The sequence below is a fragment of the Drosophila pseudoobscura genome, chromosome X, assembly GCF_009870125.1.
Source record: "Drosophila pseudoobscura strain MV-25-SWS-2005 chromosome X, UCI_Dpse_MV25, whole genome shotgun sequence".
NCBI lineage: Eukaryota > Metazoa > Arthropoda > Insecta > Diptera > Drosophilidae > Drosophila > Drosophila pseudoobscura.
In genome coordinates, this window is record NC_046683.1 from 20,215,071 (window position 1) to 20,233,144 (window position 18,074).

Below are 18,074 nucleotides of genomic sequence, written 5' to 3' on the forward strand. Positions count from 1 at the left end.
AAAAAAAAAGAAATCGCAGTTGCTTACGACCTTTAATTTTTCATATTATCTACCTATGTAAAGCCATGGCTTCAAAGTGCCTCGGCAGTGAAGTCTTTAAAATCTGAAAATATTGAAGAAGCTATATCAAAAGCAGCTTTAAAGAAATCGTTTTAAATGTATGGTATGTTGATGAAATATCAGTTCTCGTACTTTTGGATGACGACGTTACTTCTGATGTAAAAGAAAGAATGGTGACGAATAGTAGTAGACTTAGTTTAGAAAAACGATACATACATATGTACCGTCGATGGAAGAACTTAATGGTAAAGACGCTCGAAACTACCACCTACATAGCACACGTAACGATTAGCGATTACATACTATGGAGGATTTGATCCAGGCTCTACTCCACTGATATGCAATTTGTCAAAAACTGTTCGCAGAAAAATTGTAAATTATATTTAGAAATTTTAAGTCCTGACACCTTGAATCCGATTCTGAAAATAATTTGTATAAAAAAACTTAAGCTCAGAAATACACGACTTTTACTTCGTCAAAATAATTATGCCGACTAAAAGTGACCATGTGGACAAATTTTTTATTATTTATTTATTTTTTTTTACTAGAACATAGCTCATTAAAAAAATTATAATAAATATTGCAACAACATTACGCTTTTCAAAATTAGGTTAGAGACTTTTTGTTATCATGCATCATAATTCTTAGAGCATAATGTCAAAAAAAACCTTTTACTGATTTAATAGGTTTTCACATCAAAGTAAATGAAATAATATGTCCATTTGTTAAAGTTTTTAAGTTTCAATAAATTTATAAAGTAGTATTAGAAGAGAATTGTGTACAGATTTTTAACTCATTGGCTTGCTTTCCATGGAAATGTCGATCAGTTTGGAAAGGGTAATATTTACTTTAGCTGCCCAAAAATCAAATTTTTTAGTTTGGAAATTGCTTATAAATTGTATGCAAGCACTGGCAAAATTTAATAGTTTTGTCAGAAAACTTAAATATCTACAGAAAGTTCGGAGGATTTCGAAAAAACATTCCAGGCAAAAACCCTTGAGTATATATGTAGTTTTCTTATCTTATCTATAAATAATTTTCGAATAGAGCATACTTAATTTGCTTTGCTTCCCTATTTCTGTTCCTGTCCACCTTTCATCCCCTGTTATCACAACCTTGGCAGATTATGAAATCAGAACTGTTCCCCATTATGAAAGAAAGGATGGCAGAGGGCAGAGGTAGAGTTTAAATGTTGGAGAAAACCTTAATTAGAGCATTTAAAACGTTTGCTTTATGGCCGTTGAGGTCATAATGAGCTGGAAGCGGGGTCCGGGGCTCCTTGTCGCTTGTCCCTTATAACCATAAAGGAAAAATTGTCTGATACAACCGACACTCGAGGGCGCCTGTCGCCATTATGTGGATTGTCAAGGCGACTGCTGGCGGAAAAAATGGGAGGCCTCTTCATGCAGTCTTTCTCCCCTCTGCCCCGCTCTCTATTCTCTTGCTGTTAAACTTCTTTTGGAAATTTTCCTTTATTATTGCATTAGTTCCCTTCTCCGCTGTGCTGTTTTGTTCTGTTCTGCACGGGTCTTGCACTGCCAGTTAATAGAAAAATCTGCAGACAGCAATGTCTTTCAAAGTTTTCCCGCTCCGCTACTCCGCCGCACAGTTGCGCTTTTCTTTGGCAGCGACTGCATTTCATAATTTAGCCAGGCTTGTCGCTGCCCTGCCTCTGTCCCGGGCCTTTTTACAGCTACCTCCTTTGCCAGCAATTTTGATTGTGCCTGGCAACGCCTTCAGCCTCCTTTAGCGCGGCGGGGACCACACAATATTTGAGTTAAGTTAAGTGGATTTTCCTTTCTTCTCGCTGCTTCCTTTCCTCTGATCAGCCATATTCCTTATCCATTCCTTCCGTTCTGTTCCACTCGGCTCTGTTCCGGTTTGTTCGTCTTTTGCGGTTTTGTATGAAATTGAATTGGGTCAATGCGTCAAGGAAAAGTGCCAAATGTATGAATTGCAGTCTACAAAATACAAAAATAAAATACAACAGAACAGAGCTGTAAATGAAATATGCTCCCCCCCCCTTCCCCTTGAGCCCACCGTATCCGAAAGAGTACAATCGGAAAAGTGAAAGGGAAAGTGAAACGGGAACTACTGGGGGGAAACTGATGAAAAGCGCAACAAAGTTCAGACCACAAACTTCTGCAGCAGAATATGGCGATGCTGGAACTTTTGGAGTTGGCGGGGCACGAAAAAGTTCGATGGGAAATCGATGGAGAATTCTTTGGGAAGCGCTACTCAAGGAGTTTCTCAAGGAGCAAGCTCATAAGAATTTTTTGAACTTTTTGGACTGGCATTTCTATGAAGAGAATGCAGTTCCTGAGAGCTTTTATTGTCCACGCCATAATTGGGTAAGATTCAATCTTGGCTTCTGATCAGTGATTGCCATTCGAGACTTGCATTTTGCTTGTACACGATGCAATACTATTTTCCTTTCGAGTGTTGCCTATTCCGTGACTTTTCACCTTCCTTCCTTTCTTCTCTATGTTTAGCTTTTAAAAGCCAATTTGAGTGCTTAAGTCAACCGATTCCGCATCAACCCTCTTCACTCATTAAGTGAAATCCCCGAAAACAAATTGAAATGTGAGGCAACAGGGAAACGCATTAGGAGATCCAATCAGCCCATGGCCCCCATTATTCAGCCAGACTGCAAGTGACAAATGAGGCAACTAAATCATAATTTTGCCATCCACTGGAGCGAGCACGATGCTGATGCTCTGCACAGCTTTTCATAGCCCGAAACCGCTCAGCTGAGCCTAGCTAACGCGCTGAGCCCATTAACAACTTTAAATTATTTCGCATAATTTATTGTCTGACATCCCGGTCGATTGAGCTCGAAATTATACCAGAAGCAACAGCAGACACAACACCCATATTCCTGTTCCATTACAAAGAGCGTTCGAGCTCTGTTTACTTGTTCATATACATATATTATTTTTGCATATATATATACCCGTACTTGTGTACGCCTATTAATTTAATTTGCGCACTAATAGGTCCGTAAGGCATTAAGCAGAACGTGGTCGCGGCATGCTAAAAATGCACCATTAACGAAGCCAACAAGATCTCGCCTTTTGGCATAGCAAAATGATCAACGTTTCACGGAATGAAGATTCGTTGCGAAGGTTTAGGTACACTCCGAGGAGAAGTGTGGTTGCGGCGGTTTAAGTTCGCACCGAGGAGAATTGGCGGCGAAGGATAAAGTACACTCCGATAATAAAGGATCGTTAAAGCTGTTGGCTGCAGCCGTCAATGATGATTATGGCTCTGGCGGGGCTGCTTTTAATCATAAAAATCAGCGGTTACGCCCGGCCGTATTCTTAACGCGTTTAGCCTTGATCAGCAAGTAGTGTGACCGTTGGTGGCTGCGCTGCGGGCACAATTGTACGAACAGCTGAGAGTGTGACCGTTGGTCTGTTGCCGGCGGTCTCACTGGCTCCGGGCGCGTTTTTTTTTAAATATTTTTTTTTTTATAAAATCAGATATAATTGAAATTAAGACTAAGTTATGACTGTCTTCAGCTGGCTGCTAAGGCCTTCGTCTTGGTAGTGGCCTATGTATATAAGGTTATCTATTTTTTTACCTATTTAAACTAATTTTGGGACATTTTTGGGTCATAAGAGGTGGTATGTGTTTGTTAGTTTCAGGAATTTAATTACTTTGGGGATGTTTTCTGCGTTTGGGTTTGCAAGGATCGATATCAGGCATAAGTTTTGGAAAATTTTGGTTTTAAGGTGGGAAGTTGCGCTACAGTTGGTTGATGGAATGATCTTTTGTTGAATGACAGTTAAGGTCCGGTTATGGTTGTTGTCGGGGTTGATGTAGTACTGTTGTGTAAATCTTTTATGTTCTAGTCTAAGGGTTAGTATTTTTTTTGGTCGCTGCGTGTGATCCTTTTTTGTTTAAGATTGTTATTGATTATTGGTACCATCTGTTGCAGAGTTCTATGTTGTGTTTGAGTTTTTGGGCTAGTCCGTTCTTGAGGAACTTGTTTATGTCTGTAGTGTTACAGTAAGAGGTGTACTGTAGATGCATATTGAATGTGAATTTGGCTGTCGTGTCAGCTAGCTTGTCGCCTTCAATGCCGCAGTGGCTAGGTATCCAGTGCAGTTGAATTATAGGGGCAGATTTGGTAAGGAAGGTTCTAATCGTTATGGGATATAAGTTATCGTTGTTGGTGCTGCGGATGGATTTTATAGATGCTAGGGAGTCGGAGCAAATCATGTTTTTTTCTGTTATTTTTTTTTTTATTAGTTCTATTGCTTCCAGGATGGCTATGTATTCGGCTGTAAGATGTATGAGTAGTGGGGTAGAATGAATCTTTTTGGCAAAAGTGGCTGTGTTGTTTTGTTACTCGCCGTCTGTATATATGTATGAATGTGTGGTTGTTGTATTTCTACTGGAGTTCAAGAAATTTTTGTCATATGTGCTTGGAGGTGTGTTGGATCTGCTACGTTTTGCAATTAAGTTAAGGGCTAGCTAAAATTTAATGTCGGGAAGTTTGTTAATTAATGTTGGTTGAATTTGTTTTATGTGCGAATGCCATCTGTATTTACTATTTGTTTATTTATTATTTATTGTTATTCCGTAGTTTTTTGGGCTGGGGACTGCGGAAATGGGGTTATTGTTGCAGTTCTGCTTTCGGCAAATGTGGAGTTTTTGGGATTTTTGTAGGGATAGTGATGCTCCTGAATATGAGCGGAACTCATGGACGTTTGGCTCTTTTGCTTGTTGAAAGAAATTTATTGATTTGATAAATAAAATTTACGGAATAAGTCTTATTTGTATCTTTTAAGACACAAATCAAAATAATTCATTTTTTTTTTAAATTTATGGAAATAATATAAAAGAGGTTTTCCTCATTTTTATTAAAAAAAAAAATCAGAAAAAATGCTTTTTAATATAAGTTTTTTTAGATGTCGCTTAGTATGACAAAATATAAATTTTGGTGTATTCCATGTTGCTGTGTCATATTTCATTCACATTGATTTATTTATTTAGCTCTTATTAGCTGTCCCTGCTTTTTACTACTGGTGTCTACTGTTCATTTAATGCTGTGATTAGGCCACTCATCAGCTATTCTTCAATAGTGTACAGAGTGGGAGCACTCTGTAGCGGTATCACAATGGGAACATGCCGCACGGTTGTCAGGTGACAGGTGTGGGAGGTACACACTTTCAAAACTAAAAAGTGGAGACCTTACTGGCCATCGAGGACATCCTCGCTCACTGTCCGATGACCAAGAGTACACCTTCTTAAAGCTTTCACTGTTAAAATTAAGAGTAGAATAGAGCGTACACCTTCTTAAAGCTTTCACTGTTAAAATTAAGAAGTAGATTGACAGTGCAGGAGCACGGTTCAATGAAAGAATAGCCGTGGAAAATTCACCATCCAACTTACAGCCGGAGGTATGCCCTCGCCCTCGATGCAGGCAGCGCTTCTAGCGTTGAGATCATTCACGATCAAATAAAAACAGGTCGAGGAATATGTCCAACAGCTCAATCAGCTTGGGGCATACAGCGCCCTCATGGTAGGGTGAGTTCCAGGCTATGAGTGACGCTAGTGAAACGAAATGACAGATTACTTCGCCAAGAAATGTTCAAAAGGCCATTCGAAGTTCTTGAACCATGGTATAAGTACGTAGTATATAGTATAGTATATTTCACCCGCAGAGATGTGAACTGATTTCGTTTCAATATTTTTATTACACAAATTAGTATTTGTCGCAGCTGCGAATGGAAATGAGCAATCGATATCATGGGTGGTAGTGGCAGTAGAAACCCTTTCATGCAGAGACTCCTCCTTTCAGTTGCACTTTAATTAACATTAAACCTGCGTCGCTCTGAGCCCGATGCCTGGGCTCAAAGCTGAAAATTGTTTTCATTACTCTAAAGGAGAAGCACGAAAGCAGCATCGTCATCAGCACCATTATCTATGATGATGATGATGATGGCCGTACCAAAGCTGGGCCACGCCTACCAGGCCGCACGAAGCCCCGGACCAGGCACCATCGCAGATCCCAGATCCGGCCCCGCTCGAGCTTCGGCAAATTTGCATTAACCAGACGTGGATGAGCTGAGTCAGACGCTGAAAGCAAATGCGGATGCGGATGCGGATGAGGATGTGAATGCGAATGCGAATGCGGATACCATCAGCTTGAGAGACTTGCGTTGGGGTGAGGGGCCTTGCCAGGTGGTTGGATTGAAATAAAGGTAAAGCTGTGCTCTCACGCCATAAACAAAAACTCATTAACCCAATTTCAATATTAACGCAAAGAAAGTTCAGCGATGCCAAAAGCAAACAGAGCGGAGCGGACCAGATATAAGGCGGATAAAAAGGGCCAGGGACACACCAGGGAAGGGCGGACGGAGGGCAGACAAGCAGGCAGGGAGGAAAAGAGATTGGGCATCCGTATACCAGTAATACGATGGGAGGGCACAGTTGGCCGATAACCGCACATTCATTTGCCAAAGGAGCTCCCTGCAATAATCACTCAAAGTGCAAGTCATTAATTTTCATTAAATTTCGAGAGGATTATTTGTCAAAAAACCATTTTTCGATGTCGTGTCCTGTTCCTGTTCCATCCCATCCCGTCCTTATTCCATTGTTAGTCTGGAATAAATTTTCCCGAGAGTGGACTGGTCAGCTGGCGCGATGGCCCAGCATAATGGATAAAAATAAAGGGAAGCAGAACGAAAATGAAAATGCTTAAAGCTTTTCTTTTATTCAGGCGACACCGGTTGGGGTCGTCCCCCACAAATGTACCGAAAAAATTAACTATTTACAATTGATATTTAAATATTAATAGTGGCTTGTAAAAAAATTAATGCAGCGTGGTGCTGCGACCTTTTGCCAAATTTGGTGACTGTACAAGAAAGGTTTTAGCTAAACGGAATCGTTTTCAAAGCTTCCCCAACCTTCAATCAATCAATCAATTTAACTGTCAGTAGTCGAGTCTGTAGAAACAAATCGATAGTTTCGACACGCGAATCCCGCTGGCCGGGGCTCTGTATCCTGATCAATCGATTTGCGGACTCTTGCGGTTGGGGATCGCAATTAATGATTGGAAAGGCTATATCGCACCTATCTGGCACCCGGCCAAAAGTGACGATAAAAAGAGGTCCATTAGAGCATTTCCTACCTAACCTGTCTCCGGAAATAGTGGGACATTCGAGTGGGATTGCCGTGATTCCCAGCCCCGCCATCACCCCGCCATCCTGGCCAAAACAAAACTTTTGCAATAACTGCAAATGCAATGCATTAAGCTGGACCACTGAGAGGGTCAGAGTGGAAAGCCTTTTCCCAAGCTCAACCCCAACCAATCCGCACTGCCACTCAACGCACCTGTCGCAGAACTGACATTAAATTCACATTACAAAAATGGTTACCTGCATTTGGCGTATCAGTTTTCGGTTACCATGTTGCAGTTGGAGTCGCGGTGAGGGGCGAGGGCATGCTGGCTCAAAGGGGAAGCCATCGATGCGCTGCTCCCTACATGCCCGAAAAGTTTGTTTTAATGGACAAAGTTGGCTGCTCCGGCTCCGCTCTTTTCTGCCGTGCTTCGGTTTGGCCAGAATTACGGCGACTCGAGCAGCAGCTTTCGCCCTGCTCTATTTGAGTTTCAAGTTGTGAGCCGCAGACGAGAGAGGGTTTTGCCAACTTTTTCCGCCAACACACAAATTAAATTATAAATCAGTGGGCCATTGGGGGCGGAGCGGGTTGCTCCCGGTGCGCCTCCTGGTGCCCCTCGAAATGACTGATCCTGTGAGGATGGCCCATCGCCGGCTCTTGCCATGAGTGATTTTCTTGCTCGTTAAATTCAGCTGCAGCCGCTTCTGACGATGCCTGGCGACAACGACAACGACAACGTGGCGTATGCGTAATCTGAGATTGATCCACAAAACAAACTTTTCCTCGCACACATACGAGTAGACGTACAACTTGGACCTGACATTTGATTTTGATTTTGTTGGCCGGATTCCATTTAATTTGAAAGCTCAAAGAACTTTGGCTGGCAACGAAGGAAAGTACTCAAGCCAACAGTGAGGAGAATTAGAGTTGAGAAAAGCCCCGCACGTGAGAATGAAATAATTGCTAGAGTGATGCCAATCAGCAAAAATTCAATGCCAAAATATCCGCATGTCTGCACTTCCAACATTGTTTTCAAATGAAATGATATTTGAATAGTATGGCATTGTTAAATGAATCAATTAAACTACTGGACCCACCCATACGCCCACCTTAAGGCTTTAAAATTGGCAATCACACAATAATTGACCAGCTCTGCCAGCCTTCAAGGTTATCCTTGATCGATTTAATGGCGAAGTCTGGAAATTTGATACCGCCTAGGATCTCCATACAATTCAATGCCAAGTCCCTGGACTACGAATACTGATGATGCTATTGTCGATTGTCGTTCATGCCATGTTTCCTCGAGCAACAATTTAGTGTTCTGTTTTGCATTAAATGCTTAAGCTGCTTAATGAAGAAAATTAACAAAGTAACAGGGAAATAGGGCTAAGAGAGGAGGGTGAAACTGGTTAAGAATAGTTTTATGGACGGCGAGAGCAGGAACCCAAGGGAAGACAAATAAGTTGCAAATAACAAGGCATCCAGGACCCATGTTGCATTGTGCTGGCAAAAAGTTGCAAGGTTTCAGCCCTGGCACTCGACACCCACCCAGTGACTACCCCACTCCCGCAGCCAGTCACGCCCCATCTACAGCACAGCACCCATCTGGCGACCCAGCGGAGCATGCCAGTTATGTTTTCTTTGAAGTTCATGAAGCAAAATGTCTTAATTACTGAAATGAGATGAGGCCGAGCAATAAAGAAGGAGCAAATGAAGAAGTGGTAGCAGCTGAAGCAGCTATAGATTTTGATCCAGCAAGAACCCCCATTATAATTAATTTGTTGGGGATGCGTTGAACCTAGCCAAATTCCAACGAAATCCAAGCCAGACAGAAAGTCAAAATGAAGCCCTTCTTCCTGGAGCAGCAATGGAATAAAACGAACGAAGCGGAACGGAAGGCATACATGCTCGTATATGTATAAGGCATGAGTATATCCTGGGCGTCCTGCTGCACATCCTGCGGCAATAACTCACGACCACTTTATGCGCTTAAGTGATTTCTAATGCAAACCAATTTCCGAAATCAGGCACCAGGCACTCGAACCCAAGGACAACGACTGAAGACTGAAGGCTGAAGGCTGATGCCAGAAAGGATATTCTGTTGATATGGCAAAGAGACAGAGACAGATAAAAAGAAAAAAAGAATAAAGAGAGCTCTGACTCGGAAGAAGGCGCCTCTACTGTCTGTCCAGGCAAATGACAGGCGCATCCTGTTTTTCCTGCCGCTGCCTGTGCTTTTTTCTGTGTGTGCTCCATTTCCTGTGCTCTATATGCAGACTGTGTTTGCCTTTGACTTGGTGCTGGCTTAATATCCTAGGAAGAACTATGCACATGATATGCCAGAACAAGCCTAGACCTTGGACAACTTCCGCATCCAGCACGGATAGGGCAGCATGACAGCAGAAGGGCAGCAGCAGCGCCAAAATCATAAAGGAAAATATTGAATTTCTTAAAAACAAATGCAAATTTTTCCTGCTTTGAGCTTTGAGTACGGGGTAATAAAGGGTGTATGTGTTTTGTCAGTCCGTTCTGATTGAGAGAGCCAAAGAGGATTAAAGTGGGAATACAAAACTATTCCAGAAATCTGTTATAAGTAACAGTAAGTAAGTAAATTAATATCTATCAAACGAAAGCTTAAGCTCAGATACTATTAAAATTTCGTAATTTCGTTTCTTTAAATGTATTTATATTTTTTGTTTAAGTCCATAGCTTTTAAGACATCATAGTATATGCATAAATGTGTAAGTTCGTATTACATATTAAAGCCACAGTGAAAAATAAGTTGAACAGTACCTGACCTTTGTCGGTTTGAACACCTGGCTTTCGAACAATGCTAGTGCGTTTAATGGCGTTTTTCCTTAAGCATAAAAAATATGATATATAACAGCCGGATGGTTCTTCGTTGGTGGGCTGAGTGGGAGAAAGAGCGAACCGCAGAGGCCCCAATGTAGGACGGTTCGATATATGTAGAAGCAGCTAGAATATTTGTAATTAGGTGGAAATAGAATAGTTTGCATTAGTGGATTCATTAAATAATCATATAATTACTAAGTTGATAGATCATAAAATTAAACATATTGAAACAGAGTACCAGGTAGTATCCAAACGTTCAGACCTTTCTTTAGCGTTTGGTCGATACCCACAGAGTTTCCGCTGCGCCGAATCCTGCTGTCAACACAGGGTCTTGGGACTGGGCTAGAAGTGTGTGCACAGGGCCCCCAATGGCCAGGTCCTTCTGCTGTTCTCTGATTTTCATTCGAATCATCCCAGTTTCTATATGGTGCTCGTTGAGGCACCCTTTGCCTCCGTCAGTCTTCTCCTCTCTCACACTCTATCCATATAACATACATATAATTTTTTGTGTGTCTCTCTCTGCAGCGTATTTCAGCTCCAGTCCCCACACACGCCTGTGTTATATTGCAGAAATTTTTTGGACAATGCCAGAGCCAGAGACCAAAGCAATAAGCCAAAACCCATGGCTAACACGACCCTACACGTCCACCCCATTAGACTGGGAAAAATTTGGCGAGAACCTCGCAATGTAATCAAACATATTAAAGGCTAGGGGAAGGAGGGAAAGAACAGGAAATCCAAAATGTTTATTACGGAATACCGCGAGCAATAAAATTTAATATGGGCAAACGGTGCAGAGGAGAATGGACCTGATGGGTAGGAGACATGTAACCAAAAATAAAAGCGACTGGCAGATGCAATGGCAGTAATGAATAATAAATTATTGCCGACCTCGAATACCCAAAGTCTTGATACACTTGCATATCCATCAAAACAATGCATTGCAATGGCAAATTTGTAATATATCGATGTCCCATTTCGATTTTATTTGGTAAAGCACAAATGTTTATGTGTCTATGTTTTTGAATATCCTACGAAAGAGTATACTGGCGATACAAAATCACAGTTATGCAATTACTGTCTACCTTTTAGGACGTGTCTTTGTTTTTGTGTGTTTGCGTAGGAGGGAAGGAACCCTGCAGTACCAGCAGTGAGCGATGACGAATGTCATGTACATGTCATCTAGGCGTTGACCGCAGCCAAGTCGAACCCTTTGTTTTCTCTTTGTTTCTTTCTTTGCCGCAACAGGGATCGATTTCTGGAACCTCTATGATCTGTTGCCGCTAAACTTGCGAGTGGATGAAATATCGGTGCCATAGGGAAAGAGCGACGAAGAGCGTTGCCCTCTGAGCGAAGATCAAGACCTTTCCCTCTTTCGCCCAGGCAGGTCTCGGAAAAACCAGCCAAATCACCCATTCTATCGATGAGAAAAGCAAAGCCGGTAAACCAGAGGCACTTTCCAGCCTTGCCAGCATAGGAGAAAGCCATGTACACGCCATGTAGGCGTTATAAAAGAGTCCGACAGTCCTTGGTCATCGCCCATTGTGATGGTTATATGGCCCTGCAAGGTGCAAGGTGCCGAAAGGTAAATAGTTATACCGAAAAGGATGCATATTCTTTACTCCAGATCAGTGGAATCTTGAGTCGGTTACTTAAAGCAGAGTATATAACAAGTTTGGTTCTAAAGGAAGCTTATTGGCAAGTTTCATTACACGAGAATTCCCGGTTGTTCTTTGTACCTATTTAAGGTAACGCCGTTCGGATTATGTAATGCTACCAGCTCCATGTCGCGCTTGATGGACAAGGTGATCCCAGCCAATCTCTGAAACGAGGCTTTCATATATCTAGATGACCTGCTAGTAGTTTCAAACAGTTTCCGGCGATGTATAATAACGATCTGAGTTCTCGTTTAGCCCGTTGGGCCTTGTCGTTGCAAATATCGACTCAAGATCGAACATCTGAAGGGTTCTCAAAATGTAGTTCCAGACGTTTTTCTATGCGTCCACGGGGTAGTGGATTCGGTAGAGTTAGCAAAAGGTTCTCTAGTGGATCACTTCAAAACAACGGAATTTAGGGAACTTTGGAAGGTGTACCGCGAAACTTCATGCAGAGTTGCTTCCAGACAGGATATAACACCAACTTTAGAACCACCTCCATAAAAGCTCGTGTGCGGAAAAGGATAGTTAGTGCATATTATGCATTGGAGGACTTACAGAGACGGTTCTTGGGAAATTATCGCGCCAAAAATATAAGACATTAACGTCGCTTCATCACCCATCAAAGTTGGAAAACTGTAAAAAAAATTATGTACCAATGAATCCATATACTCAGGTACCCTCAATATTAGAATAATTTTCCATTTCTCGCTATCTCAATTATGTTGTTGGTTATGACTGAATGTGCAGGCTACTATTTCTACCTTTACCTGTCTTTTTGACCAGGTTTTGCATGCAAGAATTAGATGTGTGGAGTTCATTTTAAAACTTGCATATACCATTCCGCAAGAGGGAGAATCTTTTTATAACAGCACGCTAGCCTAAATGCACTAAAAATAAGACAATCTATCACTGATGGTGGACTGCCCAAACAAGGATTTTGAAACATAAACGATGGAAACTCATCACGGACATTCTTTGAGAAAAACGAAAAAACTGCAGAAATAACTGAGGTTGATATTGACGTTATCACAAGATTGGGTGTCATTTGAATATTTTAAACTGAAAAGAAAAAATAAATACCCACAAGGTTGGTGAATATTCCTCGAAGACTGCAGAGCTGTTACTGGAAAAATAATAGAATTCTGACACGTAGTCATTTTAATTGAATGATTAAAAACAAAGATTACAAAAAATGGATTGCTGGACATCGAGGGCCAATGAAGGCTACTTGACTGTAACCATCCATTTTATAAACGAAAATTTCGATCTGAAAAGTGCAGTGTTGTCAGCAGAAAAGCTAGAAGATCCTTTTAATCATTCAACAGGAAACGTCGCCAAATCATTACACAAGGTTCTGGCTAAGTAGGGTGTATTTTGTAATGTTGATGTCATTATAACTGATGTCATGATTAAGGCATGTGACATTCTTCAAAGACGACACCTACCTTTCTATGCTCACTGCTTCAATTTAGTGGTGCAACACTGCTTGACCCAAGAATGATGATAAAGTTAGTGATGATAAAGTGTAAACGCACTGTTCCCTTTTTTAAAAGTAGCACGATTACATAAGAGAAGTTCAAAGAAGCTCAACGGGATGGCTCAAGAGGCTCAAGAAAATATTTGAAGATCGCTCAGCAACTAGTCTTGCCACCATATTAGATCCCCGATACAAAAAAGAAGGATTTCGTTCACAGTTCAATGATTTTAAATTTTCAATGGGAAAATATGTTGGCTAATTACAAGAAATTACAAAAATCTGAATTTGAACAGCCACAGCCAGAAGCAGTCTCACACCCGGAAACCCTGCTAAAATAAATAAAAACAAAAATATAAATGAAAAAAATAAATAAGAGAGTCGACGCGATTGTAACCCTCCGAAAATATTTTGGAAAAATGAACACTGGAAATGACTTCAACCCATTAGAGTATTAGAAGGAAAGTGGTGGTAATTACATTTGTGGTAGGTTAACCCCTATCAGTCAGTACGGCAGTCCCATTACAACCTATATCAGCCAATACGGCGTCCCTAGCTTAGATAAATAATCCATAAATGTACATATATCGACGCTCGAATATTCTAAATGGCGTATCAGGAGAATAAAGTCGTGTTCAAAAAAGTAAACCATCCAAAAGTATATTTTCACTCCCACACATTTTTGTGCCCTAAACTTACTTATGTATGTACGTTTTTCGCAGAGCAATGAAAGTGAAATGCCAGTGCTATCCAGTCAGAGCGCATGTTTTCCAAAGCTGGGAAGATAATTTCGGGGCGCAGGTCCGCTCTTAAACCAAAAATCATTGACAAACTTTTGTTTTTAAACTAAAACTGGTGGATTACCAATGCACCTGACTTTAGCAAATAAGCAAAAACCACGAATTATTTCTATAGATTAAGATTAATGTTTGAAATATTTGTTGCTTACGTTTTAATTTCGAAATGACCAAATATCAACTTATCTTAGCAAGTAAAAAACGTCATGAATTTATATTTTGAGGCTGATTTATGAAACATTTCTTAGTTTTTGAGTTTTGAAAAGGAAGAATATGAATAAAATGTTTTATTTTGAACAATTTCCAAATTGCTGGAAAAGCAATTAACACTTGTAAACAAATCACTGAATCTGCCAGTAGAGCTCTCTCTTTAAAGCCGCTGGAGCCAGTCAAATCAAACCAGACATTTTTTAAACGATTAAAAAGGAATATCGACCAAAAAATTCAAAACGATAGAGCTGATTCCAAAATAAAAATCAGGAACTATTGATTTTGACGATTAATTATTTAATTAATTAAAATTAATTATTGCACTAATACCAAAATTAACTTTGTTATATTAATGAATATATATGTTTTTCAGCATGCCAACGACGTGGCACTTCAAATGCTTCCCGCAACGTATACTGAAAGCGAGTATATGTTTAGCAAAGATGGATTGATTGCCACTTCAAGACGAGCTTCCTTAAAGCCAGAAACTTTGAATAGGCTTACTTTTCTCAACCAAAACCACCCGCAGATACGATACCCACAGCTGATCATACCCAGTGTGCCCGTAGCCACCCTGCAGTACCAGCATTGAGCGATGACGAATGTCATCTACAATGTCATCGAGGCGTTGACGCCAGCCAAATCGAACCCTTTGTTTTTTCTTTTGTTTCTTTCTTTTCCGCGCGGGCCGAACGTAATTCGGTTCTGCCGACCGTGCGCAGTAGCAGAGAACTTCGTTTTATATTTTCGTCTTCTTTGCGCCTGCGTCGACAGAACTCTTGCTTTGTTCTTTGCTAATTGCAATTGTCAGACGGAGTTCTAAAAAGTGATTATTAATCTGGAGTTTTAATAAGTGATTATTAATCTGTGATTATTATTATTATCAGGTAAGTGCAGTTTTGAATTAATTAATAATATGTGTTGTGCGCGTGTTAAAAAAAAAAAAATCTCAATTGTATAAAAAGTTAAATTTATGAAAAAACGGTGTTCAAATTATATTAATGTTTCGCTGCATTCACATTATATTTCTTTATTCTTCTCTTATGCTCGGGAATAAAAGAAGAATAAAGAAATAGAATATAAATCCGTATTAGCGAATTAAATTGTTATAATCTGCGGTGGGCATGAAATTGCAATTTTTGAGCAGTCCAGCAGCAAAACAAACAACAAAAAGTAACCCTTATTTGTGCGGCTTGGCTCGAGCATGTACATTTTTTTTTGCGCGTGTTTTGTTTTTGTTGTTGGAGGAAATGAACAACTTTGTTGAAACCGTTTTAAAATCGAACAAATTCTTTTTATACAATTGAACCAAATTAATAGTAATTGTACATACGTATATACAGTAGCGTGCAACTAAATGTGGACAGTGAAAAAAAAGATGATTTCGTTGCTTTAAAAAGTCGTATTTCTCACAAATAATTTTTGCGTTGTCATTGAACGAAAAATAATGCGTGCGAGAGAGACAGAAAATATGTCTGAACGTGTCGTCTGGCGCAGCGTAGCCACTGCAAATTGATTTGTTCCTTTTGGTTTTTTGAGTATCGTTTTTGCCGCAGTTTTCGGATAATTTTATTCAGTTTTAGATTTTTGTATGAATAGAGCCACATTTAGTTGTCCACTATAGTATATTATTAAAACTTATTTTTAGCTTATACTACCTCGTTTATTAAATTTATTTATTTACAGATTGCGATAATTTCAATTTTCAAAGTTTGTTTTCCTGATTTAATAATTGCAAATAAAGAGTAATTAAAAATTAAATAAAAACCAAATTAAAATACGTAAAGATAGCAAAATGGTTGGTAGTCGTCATTTGCGAAGATTAGTTAAGAAAGAAAGGGATGAGATAGCTAGAAAATTAGAACTTGTCCAACGCCAAGGAGTAGAAAGGGAAAATCAGAGAGAATTGGATAGCGCAGAGCTAGATATACAAGAAAATAATGAAGTAGTGCAGGAAGATATTGGAATAGTGCAGGATGGCTTGGCAGAGCACCGACTAATGGCTGCGATTTCGAGTTTGGAGAAGAAAGTTGATGCATCGTTTTCTGTTCTGGAGAAGAAAGTTGATGATTCGATTTCTGGTCTGGAGAAGAAAGTTGGTGTTCTGTCTGAAACATTGGTGGAGGTGGTGGCTCTGCTGAAGCTTCAGATCAAAAAAGAGCCTGACGTAGACAATTTCGTGAAATTTCCCATACAGTCGACGATGGAGTTGGAGCATTTAAACTCTATTATAACTCCAGAGCTGACCGATTTTTATGTGAGTGGTAGCCTATCCTTCTATCATTTATCATCCTTCTATCTTTTATTAGATCAACAAAATAAAGAGCTTATTGGGGACGAGCTCATCGATGGCATCCAGTTTGAAACACGTGCTGGATGAAAAGCTGATATTGGATTACAATGTGGACGGAACGTCGGGGAAGAGCTCTTTGAAAAATGTTAAAGAATTTTACTATGTCCTGGAATGTAGGTTTAAAAATAACCTAAAAAAAACATAATAACTAATTAATTTATTTATTCATATTATTTCAGCGGCGGTGAAGATTAAAATACCCGACGAGCCAGCAGACAAAATAATTCGGAAGGCTATTCACAACATCAAGAATAGTCATTTTCAGAAGACATCAAGGGCAAAAAAATTCAAACTAGACAATAACGAATAATCATAAATAAAAATAATTGGAAAAATAAACAATTACAATGTATTACTTTTTATATTAAATGCATGGTTTTTCGTGAAAAATCATCACTTATAAAATGCATGATTTTTAGGTAAAAATCATCGCTAATTATGTGCATGATATTTATGTAAAAATCATGCACTTAATAAGTGATGATTTGTTGGCTTAAATCATCGCTTATAAAATACATGATTTTTAGGTAAAAATCATCGCTTATTATGTGCATGATATTTAGGCAAAAATCATGCATTTAATAAGCGATGATTTAAGCCAAAAAATCATCACTTATTAAGTGCATGATTTTTCCTGAAAAATCATCGCTTATTAAGTGCATGATTTTTCGGCAATGCTCGATGACAATGTCATCGATTATGCCCTAGGACATCTCCATGTTAATGTCATCAGCTCAGCGTATGGCCGGTCATCAACTATGTGATCGGGGGTAGTGACGCTGTCATCGACGTGTCAGCAGCTGAGTCATTAATGACTCGTACTGCAGGGAAAATCACCAATGGTGGCGACTCTCAGAGTGTAGCTTATTTAAGGCTAGATCTAGCTTATTTGAAAATGGAACAGCTTGAAAAATTATGAAAATGCTTTTAGCTTTAAATCTAGCCTTTTTTAATTTCACTTTGTTAATTTTTCCTTTTTATATCCTACATGTATTTTTTGGTATTTTTTAAGGCAAATCGAACAAAAAGTATATTTGTAGTACATATTTTGGTGTATCATGGTATTTTAGAATTTATTTACGGTTTATTTTCGCTGAAAAGTTTCGGTCACACTACTATACAGAAACTTGCTTGGTGATCGTGAAATGTTTAAATGTGTAAAACATGCCAAAAACAGTTTACAAACAAAACTTTCGGGACTCGTGGACCAACTTTGACGAATTTAAGGAGGGGCTGCGCAAGGTACCTGCGGATCAGTCAAAAGCTTACTGCTGCTTTTGCAAATGCACATTTACCTCCAAACTTTCCGACATACATACGTCAACATGCAGCAACGAAGAAGCACTTGGCGGCAATTGGAGGCATTGCCCAAAAGAATAAAATAAGCTTTATAAAAAAGGCTTTAAAACGGAGGAGCATGAGGTGGCATTATGCCTTTATGTTGCCGAGTACTCGGCCATTGCTCAAATAGACCCCCTTTCGCTTATGTGTGTGCAACAGTTCAGCGACTGCAAAGCTGCCGTCGGCATCAAATTAAA

At 39.7% G+C, this 18,074-nt stretch overlaps 1 protein-coding gene across 1 annotated transcript; it reads left to right on the plus strand.

Annotated features, from left to right (window-relative positions):
- The first annotated feature begins 15,908 nt into the window (after positions 1–15,908).
- LOC117184699 (uncharacterized) lies at positions 15,909–16,862 on the plus strand. Its single transcript, XM_033383366.1, has 3 exons — positions 15,909–16,440; positions 16,493–16,649; positions 16,716–16,862. Exons 1-3 carry the CDS (start codon positions 15,979–15,981, stop codon positions 16,844–16,846), a joined length of 750 nt encoding a protein of 249 aa, XP_033239257.1. The 5' UTR covers positions 15,909–15,978; the 3' UTR covers positions 16,847–16,862.
- Positions 16,863–18,074: the final 1,212 nt, after the last annotated feature.